The 7,839-nt window shown below is 30.6% G+C and overlaps 4 protein-coding genes across 6 annotated transcripts; 2 read left to right on the forward strand and 2 right to left on the reverse strand.

Moving 5' to 3' along the window:
• The first annotated feature begins 1,314 nt into the window (after window positions 1-1,314).
• LOC123719975 (caspase-8) lies at window positions 1,315-3,514 on the forward strand. The gene has a single exon (XM_045676346.1). It carries the CDS (start codon window positions 1,524-1,526, stop codon window positions 3,099-3,101), a length of 1,578 nt encoding a protein of 525 aa, XP_045532302.1. The 5' UTR covers window positions 1,315-1,523; the 3' UTR covers window positions 3,102-3,514.
• LOC123719977 (ribonuclease P/MRP protein subunit POP5) lies at window positions 3,185-4,028 on the reverse strand. The gene is made up of 2 exons (XM_045676350.1): window positions 3,708-4,028; window positions 3,185-3,642 (listed from the first exon to the last, which is right to left on the reverse strand). The coding sequence occupies exons 1-2, from the start codon at window positions 3,725-3,727 to the stop codon at window positions 3,192-3,194; spliced, it is 471 nt and encodes a 156-aa protein (XP_045532306.1). The 5' UTR covers window positions 3,728-4,028; the 3' UTR covers window positions 3,185-3,191.
• A 56-nt stretch (window positions 4,029-4,084) lies between these two features.
• Window positions 4,085-6,204, forward strand: LOC123719973 (FGGY carbohydrate kinase domain-containing protein). 2 transcript variants are annotated; one of them, XM_045676344.1, is made up of 4 exons: window positions 4,085-4,549; window positions 4,617-5,482; window positions 5,546-5,768; window positions 5,848-6,204. In XM_045676344.1, the coding sequence occupies exons 1-4, from the start codon at window positions 4,364-4,366 to the stop codon at window positions 6,202-6,204; spliced, it is 1,632 nt and encodes a 543-aa protein (XP_045532300.1). In that variant the 5' UTR covers window positions 4,085-4,363. The 2 variants fall into 2 exon arrangements, with proteins under 2 accessions (XP_045532300.1, XP_045532301.1); XM_045676345.1 differs by lacking the exon at window positions 5,848-6,204 and having other exon boundaries at window positions 5,522-5,680.
• Window positions 6,205-6,243: 39 nt separating this feature from the next.
• On the reverse strand, window positions 6,244-7,489 carry LOC123719976 (THAP domain-containing protein 3-like). 2 transcript variants are annotated; one of them, XM_045676349.1, is made up of 5 exons: window positions 7,177-7,489; window positions 6,926-7,103; window positions 6,745-6,855; window positions 6,330-6,667; window positions 6,268-6,293 (listed from the first exon to the last, which is right to left on the reverse strand). In XM_045676349.1, the coding sequence occupies exons 1-4, from the start codon at window positions 7,251-7,253 to the stop codon at window positions 6,368-6,370; spliced, it is 666 nt and encodes a 221-aa protein (XP_045532305.1). In that variant the 5' UTR covers window positions 7,254-7,489; the 3' UTR covers window positions 6,268-6,293; window positions 6,330-6,367. The 2 variants fall into 2 exon arrangements, with proteins under 2 accessions (XP_045532303.1, XP_045532305.1); XM_045676347.1 differs by having other exon boundaries at window positions 6,244-6,667.
• Window positions 7,490-7,839: the final 350 nt, after the last annotated feature.

The following is a 7,839-nucleotide window of genomic DNA, read 5'->3' on the forward strand; positions in this document are numbered from 1 at the left end:
TTAGCTAATGCTAAAGCACTGATGGCACAATTTTTTAAATGAATTCAATGTTGGATTTATTACTATTGAGAGTAATAGAGTACAGGCACAGGAACTGCAGGAGGAACTGTTTGTTATAAACCTAAATTGGTAGGTTGATAATAGATTAAAATTAAAACATTTCAAGTAAATGATTCTTTATTTGTAATTTGTAATAAAACAAAATAAAGAATTCATTTTGTTACTTTTTACCTACAAACTTACTATATTATTTAAAATTTACATATGTATTATACTCAACTAATATTACAGTAAACCCTCCCTTTTCTTCCATTCTTCTTTTAGTTTAGCTTTTTTCTTCCTTTTATACTCTGATTTTTTAAATTTTTTTTCCCGTAGTAGCTTTTTTTGACAGCTTATACTGTCCTCCCCATTTACAGCTTCATCTAGTTTTTTTATAAGCATTTCTCGGGCGAGTCTTCTGTTTTCATCCTGACATCTACTGAGGTGACATTTAACTATGACACCTTAAAAGAACAAGAAGCACAGGTTAAACACATTAAGATGACTAAGATGATGATGATTAGACTTTACTTTACTATAAGAGAAATTAAAAATAAATTAAACAAACCTGAGGGAATATGAGTTAAGACAACACAGTTAGCATTTTTATTGACAGCTGATCCTCCTGGACCACTTCCTCTAACAAATTGTTCAGATAACTCATGCTCATGAATTTTAGGTACTTTTGAAAAGTCTAATGTATGTTTTGGTGCAGAGCAAACCAGAACTGGTATTTTTTGTTTAATGAAATTGAAGAACAGTCTTGGAAACATCCTAAACAATAGAGCCTCTTTGTAAAAGCGCTTGTCCTTTCTGAAAAAGGAATTTCTCATAGTTACTAAAAAAAAATTATTTGTCTTCGGTTTTTTGAGTTGGTTAGAAAAGTACTTCATAATAATACCTTGAATGCGTAGCGGATATCTTCAGGTTTAGTGAGTGTCTTATTTTTTACAAATTCGTGATTTATCCTTCTCCTGTAGTATGCAATGTCTGTAAGCGCTAGAGTCTTCGAATAGGACAATAAGTTTTTGTATAATTTTAAAACTTCTGTTCTAGTTATAGACATTCTAATATTTTTAAGTGAATAGTTTTAAATTACAGTTGAACATTTATTTATTCACCACATGTAATTTTAAATATAAAAATTTCAAAATATATATATAAATTTTTAAGTCAATCTCATTTGACGGGTTATGCTTAATATTAACAACAGTGACAACTGACATAACATTCTAATAACCATATTTACTAATCCACTTATGAAATCTGTGGTCAATTTAGTATCATTAATTACTGTAATGTTTTAAAATTTAAATTAATAAAGATTATGAATATCTAAGTTATTTTAAAGGGCTGCTTTTGAGCTATTATTTTATATAAATTATGGGATAACTTTACGTGTCGAATCTCAATACTATTCAATATCAATAAGAGTGATACCATCAGTCTGAATTCTACTGTCTTGTTCAGGGAAGTACCTTATGAATATGTCAGACTTAATTCTTCAAAACATTAACTCTATAAATTTGGACGTGGTCCTGAAAATTCAGAAGGACTTGGACCCTTACGATATGACATCTCTTGTGTTTCTTCTGTATGATGTTCCAGATACTGCTCTTCAACGTCTAATAGTGTATCAAAGGGTCTCAAAAGATGTCAATGATAATATGAATTTGCTTTATCATTGGGTCTCTCATGCTCAGATGAGACCTACTTGGAAATATGAATTTTTAGAAGCATTGTGTATATGTAGACAATATAGTGTGATCAAAAAACTAGGTTTAAATGTATCAGCCGTAAAAGAACACTACCTTCCAAATAATATAAACTTTTGCATTCACATAAATCCACTAAAAAAGATTTTATACAGATTATGTGAAAGTATAAATACAGAGACATTACACACTCTGAAACAAACTTTGCATTCATTTGACCAAGACATTACCAATTATGAGAGCTGTGAACTAGTTTTCTTAGAATTAATGTGCAAAAAGTTTATTTTGGACCGAAATGACTTATGCAAGCACACTAAAGTAGATTATCAAAAACTGACACAAATCCTAGAACATTTTCCAGTTTTGAGTTCATATTCTGTTTATATAAGTGAGCTAGAAACTAAGCTCAACAATACTAAGAATAGTTTTATAAAGGATATGTCTAAAAATAGTCCTATACAGAATAAAGCTTCAAATATAAACAAATCAGAAGTTAGTGGCAAGTGTGATGGTACTGATCTAGATGAATTCTATGAACAATTAAATCAGTTAAAAATAGAAGATATTGATGATGGTTTAATGACAGATAAACAAAAATGTGATGATTATTATGATATTTTGAATCCAAGTCATATTGGTGTATGTTGTATAATTAATCAAGAAGATTTTTATCCATCAAAAGAGAATATCACTAAAGGCATACATGTTAATCTTACAACTAGGTATGGATCAACTAAAGACCAAGTTGCATTACAAAAGACAATGGAAGCGCTACATTTTGATGTTGTAGTTTACAAAAATTTAAACTCTAAAGATTTTATGAGTTGTTTAAAAAATGTGCTGAAAAACAAAGTTCATAATGACGACAGTCTTTTTGTGCTATGCATATTATCACATGGTGTTAGGGGACATGTTTACGCTGCAGATTCGGTGAAAATAAAAGTTGAAGATATTCAATGTTTGCTGGATTCTGATTTAGCTTTTAAACTATATGGAAAACCAAAGGTATTGATATTACAAGCTTGTCAAGTAAATGATGAATCACCATCAATTCAGAGTCTAGTAGCGGATGGGCCCTCATCAGAGCTTTTTTTACGGAAATCAGATTTTTTAATATACTGGGCTACTGCACCTGAATATGAAGCTTTTAGACAAGAAAGTAAAGGCTCCCTCTTTATTCAATTCTTATGTGTAATTGTTAAAAACAATGCACACCATGACCACATTCATGATATTTTCACTAAAGTTACAAAAACAGTAATAGATGTTTGTAGTAGAGTACAAAGAGTACAAGTACCAATCTTTGAATCTACATTAAGAAAGAAGTTATTCCTTCGGAGGTAACAGTTAAAATGTGTGTAATGGAACATTTAAATTTATTCATATAATCAACATATTATTTTAAAAGTAACAAAAAAATTTTAATAAAAGATTTTACATTAGATTGTCTTTAATCATAGATACATCAGCTCTTGTAAACTCAGTTACAGCAATTTCAAGGGCTTTTTTATCTTCGTCGCTGTGCAGATTTGACCACATTGAATCTAAAAAATTTCGATGATATCTCTGAATAAATATAAAACTATGTTTAAGAGTTGCTCCTACATGGTGAGTTTGTAATGTCACTTCAAATTGTCCTAGTTTAGTAATAAATGGAAGGCTACTTGTAACAAATTGGTGTGGACCATGTCTACACCTAATTATTGCTATTCTTGTATTCTCATTACAATATTTTGTTAGAAATCCGGTCCGTACTGCAGCTACACCAAAATCTCCATGGAGTTGTTGTATTTTCGCTAAAATAGCTTCGTAAAGAGCCGATGGCTTTAAATTCAGGGGTTGCCTTTCAGGTACTTCAGGTGATGCTATTTCAATAGTAATATATCTAGAATAAAAGAAACAGCTATACGAATGTAAAATATATATATTATAAAACACTTATGCCCTTACCTATTCTTAAATCTAACCATTGCTAAAAGGTTGATATTTAATAAAAGTATCAAGTAATAGTAATTAGTAAATAATATTGTTTTGAACACAGATTATGAAATTGAACATGAACCATAGAAGCAAATAGCAATATAATTGCGCCAAACGTAAATTGCACACTTACTTATAGCGCCTAGGTATCTATGGAAAATGGATTGATGATGGATTCCAAATTATAATAGCATGTCGCCCGATAGTGATTATCTTAAAATATTAAATATGAAAAATATTAAAATTTATTTTTTCAATTCGTTTACAATGTTCTAAATTTATTACATTTAGACTATGTTAGGCAAATAACTTTTTAAATGATTGTGACACTAATTACAGTACAATAAACTTTATCTGCTTAGCTTTATAGGAAATTTATGTTGTTGATTTATACAAGCACATATGTACTTATATATTATTATATCTTGGTTAATTACATTTTATCTTAACACAGCAAAGCCATGACATTTAGTACGGACTAGAGTCATTAGTTTAAAGTTTATCTTTGTAGATATAAGAGGAAAATTTTAATATTTTAAAAATACCATTTGCTCAGTTAGGAAACAATATTTTACTGAACTGAAAACGGAACTTAAGAAGGCCATTTAACAGCACATTTTGATAAAATGGATCAAGATATATTCTTTATTGGAGTAGATGTGGGTTCTGGAAGTGTCCGTGCAGCCCTTGTTAATGAAAAGGGAAGTGTAATAAGAAGTTCTGTAAAAAATCTTAAAACCTGGAAACTTAAACCTGGTTTTTATGAACAATCATCGGATGATGTGTGGCAATGCTGTGAATATGTCATCAAGGTACAATACAAATAAATTCTATGTATTATTATATTTATAGACACTGCATATTATATTTATTTTCCAGGATATTCTAGCAGGTATTAAGCCTCAACAAATAAAGGGATTAGGATTTGATGCAACTTGTTCTTTAGTAGCACTAGATGGTAATGGCAACTCTATAAGTGTAAGTGAAACAGGTAATAATTACCAAAATATAATTATGTGGATGGATCACAGGGCATATGAAGAAGCAAGTTTAATAAATAAAACTGGACATGACATTCTCAAATATGTGGGAGGTAAAGTAAGCTTAGAAATGGAAATACCTAAATTACTCTGGTTGAAGAAACATTTACCTCAAGTATGGTCAAAATGTGGATATTTCTTTGATTTACCTGATTTTCTTACTTGGAAAGCAACTGGTTCACAGACACGGTCATTATGTTCATTGGTGTGTAAATGGAACTATGAATGTTTATCTAGTGGTGAACATGGCTGGAATGCCAATTTTTTAAATGAGGTTGGCCTTGGTGATTTAGTTGAAAATGACTTTGTTAAAATTGGCAAGAAAGTTTTAATGCCAGGTGAATTTTGTGGAGGCTTGTTACCTAATGTTGCAACATCCTTTGGATTGCTAGTAAATACACCAGTAGCAACATCTATTATAGATGCCCATGCTGGTGGATTAGGAATGATTGGAAGTGTGGGTGAAAACATTGATAATACAATGTCAAGTCGTCTTAGCTTAATTTGTGGTACCTCTACATGTCATATGGCAGTAAATAAAAATCCCATAATGGTGAACGGAATATGGGGACCATATTTTAGTGCAATGGTGCCTAACATGTGGTTAAATGAGGCTGGACAAAGTGCCTCTGGAATGCTCTTAGATCATGTAATATCAGGCCATCCTGCTGGTATTGAATTATTGAAAACATATTCCACTGGAAAGTAAGTATTTTTAGAGTTAAATTTTTATTTTTTAAGTAGTTGATTTTTTATCTTTTGTTTTAGCCTTAGGAGCCATTTAAGACAGGTGCTTAGTAAAATGGCAGAGGGCAAACAATATCAAGATGTAAGTTTACTAACCAGAGATTTCCACATGTGGCCAGATTTTCATGGAAATCGGTCTCCACTAGCGGATCCCACACTAGCTGGAACAATTGTGGGGCTGAAAATTGATAACAGTGAAGAAAATTTAGCACTCCTCTATCTGGCAACTCTGCAAGCTCTTGCTGTACGATGTTTTTTATAGAGAGTATAAAATTAGTTATTTGCAAAAAAATTCTATATCTCAATTTTATATATTTTTTCAGTATGGAACAAGACATATTATTGAAACACTAATGCAGGCTGGATATGAACCATTTAAATCACTATTAATTTGTGGAGGTTTGGCTAAAGATCCTCTGTTCATTCAAATACAAGCAGATACAGTTGGGTTACCTATTTTGAAGCCACTTGAAAAAGAGTCAGTTTTAGTTGGCTCTGCTATATTAGGTGCATGTGCTTCCCAATATTTTAATAATGTTCAAACAGCAATTCAAAATATGGGTGGTAAATCTCATGTCATACAACCTAGTTTAAGTATAAAATCATTTCATGACAAGAAGTTCAAAGTTTTTATTCAACTGTTTCAAGATCAGATAAAGTATAGAAGCATAATGAACTAAGGTGTAATATTAATTATAATTGTTATAATGTTGGTAGGAATAAAATTTTATTATATTTTGTTACATCAATTGAGTCTTATTTATATGTACATAGTTCTATTTAATAGTATAATTAGTGAGCTTTTCATGACTAGATTAAATTAAATGGTACATTATAGTAAAGTTATTCCTTAGGTAGATTTGAGATTAGCTTAACAGGCTTTGAGCGTAGTCTGGCATTCATACGTAATTTTTTCTTCAACTTCTTCAATGTGCTTTTAAATAGGGAAGTTTTTTTAGCATTTTTATAATTTCTTTTCTTTACAACTTTTTCTTTTTCAATAATTCTTTTACGACGTTTGTCTAGTTCCCCTTGGAAATAAATCATATCTGTGGGGTCTGCTGGCCTAGGAGTTAACTCTTTTTTAGATGATTCATCATTGTTTTCAAAAGCAGATCTAAAAATATCATCTGGAATGTTATTCTGAAAACAAAAGCAATTTGCATTCATACAGAACTACAATTAATGTCAATGGCTGTAAATACTGAGTTATAACTTACTATGATTTCATTAGTAGTGTCAATGAGATCAGAAAAGTCTATATCAAGTAGCAAACTATCAGTTATTTCTTCAGATATAGTAGATTCTTCATCTTCCTCAGTAAGATCAATCTGTAACAATGAATAGTATACATACAATGTTCAACAAACTTTGTAGACAATTTTGTATTAAATTCCTTGCCTTGGGTACAGCAGTTTTAAGAATGCGCTTTATGCCCTTATCAGTGACATATAAATCACTTTCACGGAAGTGTTCTGAACAAACCACACTTGATCTATTGGGTTTAAAGTTCTGCTGATTTCTCTGCCGGCCAACTATTAGTGCCCATTTTGCACATTGAACTGGATTACGAGGAAAGCTGTAAATTAATAAGATCAAATAGTAATAAGGTTTTTAGTTTTAAAATAGAAATGGATATTTCATATACATACCGAAAGTAGGATATTCCATCACTTTTTTTAAAACGGGATGTTACATTTCTACACTCATTGAACGCACACTTCGGCATTTTATACGAGGCCTACAAACACTACTAGTAATCCATTTAACAAAATTATTTTTAACTTCATATTTAATTGCGATGGTTTAACACCACAACTTCACACCCAAATTAAATGAATTAAATTATTTATTAAATGGCTTTTTTCTGTTCGGAGATTTCCTGAATCTCTTCAGGAAATACTTCTATTTTTTTATAAGTCACTTTCTTATTTCATTTGTTTTAAATTTTATGGGCTATGGCCCTCTTATTTCATTTAAGAAATGACAATTGACAGAAAGCGACAAGGTTGCTAGTCACTTCAACATATTCCGCCATCATTTCAAAATTATACAAATTAAACCATCCATTTTTTTAATATTTTGACGACAAATTTAAAAGAAATTAAAACTTGACAATTACCACGAGTATGCAATTGTACATGGTTAATCAAACCCTACATTTGGGCTGGTACACAAAAATGCAATGCAAAGTCAAATTGTAAACCTATGACTATGATTGAAAATACGATCGATTTTGTTGAATTTCGGAATCATATAATTTTGATCATTTCATGATAAGATTACCTTTAGGCTAATGTAAAACAGATCTTACA

This window comes from Pieris brassicae, chromosome 2 (genome assembly GCF_905147105.1).
Source record: "Pieris brassicae chromosome 2, ilPieBrab1.1, whole genome shotgun sequence".
In the NCBI taxonomy this organism is placed as follows: Eukaryota; Metazoa; Arthropoda; class Insecta; order Lepidoptera; family Pieridae; genus Pieris; species Pieris brassicae.

What these genes read in the sequence shown, in the direction of transcription:
- LOC123719976 (XM_045676347.1), bottom strand. Translation starts at nt 7,253, where the DNA reads ATGCCGAAGTGTGCGTTCAATGAGTGTAGAAATGTAACATCCCGTTTT. An exon ending in GATGGAATATCCTACTTTCG is followed by an intron (nt 7,104 to 7,176) that starts GTATGTATATGA and finishes ATTAATTTACAG; the next exon opens with CTTTCCTCGTAATCCAGTTC. An exon ending in TTAAAACTGCTGTACCCAAG is followed by an intron (nt 6,856 to 6,925) that starts GCAAGGAATTTA and finishes TCATTGTTACAG; the next exon opens with ATTGATCTTACTGAGGAAGA.
- LOC123719973 (XM_045676344.1), top strand. Translation starts at nt 4,364, where the DNA reads ATGGATCAAGATATATTCTTTATTGGAGTAGATGTGGGTTCTGGAAGT. An exon ending in GCTGTGAATATGTCATCAAG is followed by an intron (nt 4,550 to 4,616) that starts GTACAATACAAA and finishes TTTATTTTCCAG; the next exon opens with GATATTCTAGCAGGTATTAA. An exon ending in CAACTCTGCAAGCTCTTGCT is followed by an intron (nt 5,769 to 5,847) that starts GTACGATGTTTT and finishes ATATTTTTTCAG; the next exon opens with TATGGAACAAGACATATTAT.
- LOC123719975 (XM_045676346.1), top strand. Translation starts at nt 1,524, where the DNA reads ATGAATATGTCAGACTTAATTCTTCAAAACATTAACTCTATAAATTTG.
- LOC123719977 (XM_045676350.1), bottom strand. Translation starts at nt 3,727, where the DNA reads ATGGTTAGATTTAAGAATAG. An exon ending in ATGGTTAGATTTAAGAATAG is followed by an intron (nt 3,643 to 3,707) that starts GTAAGGGCATAA and finishes CTTTTATTCTAG; the next exon opens with ATATATTACTATTGAAATAG.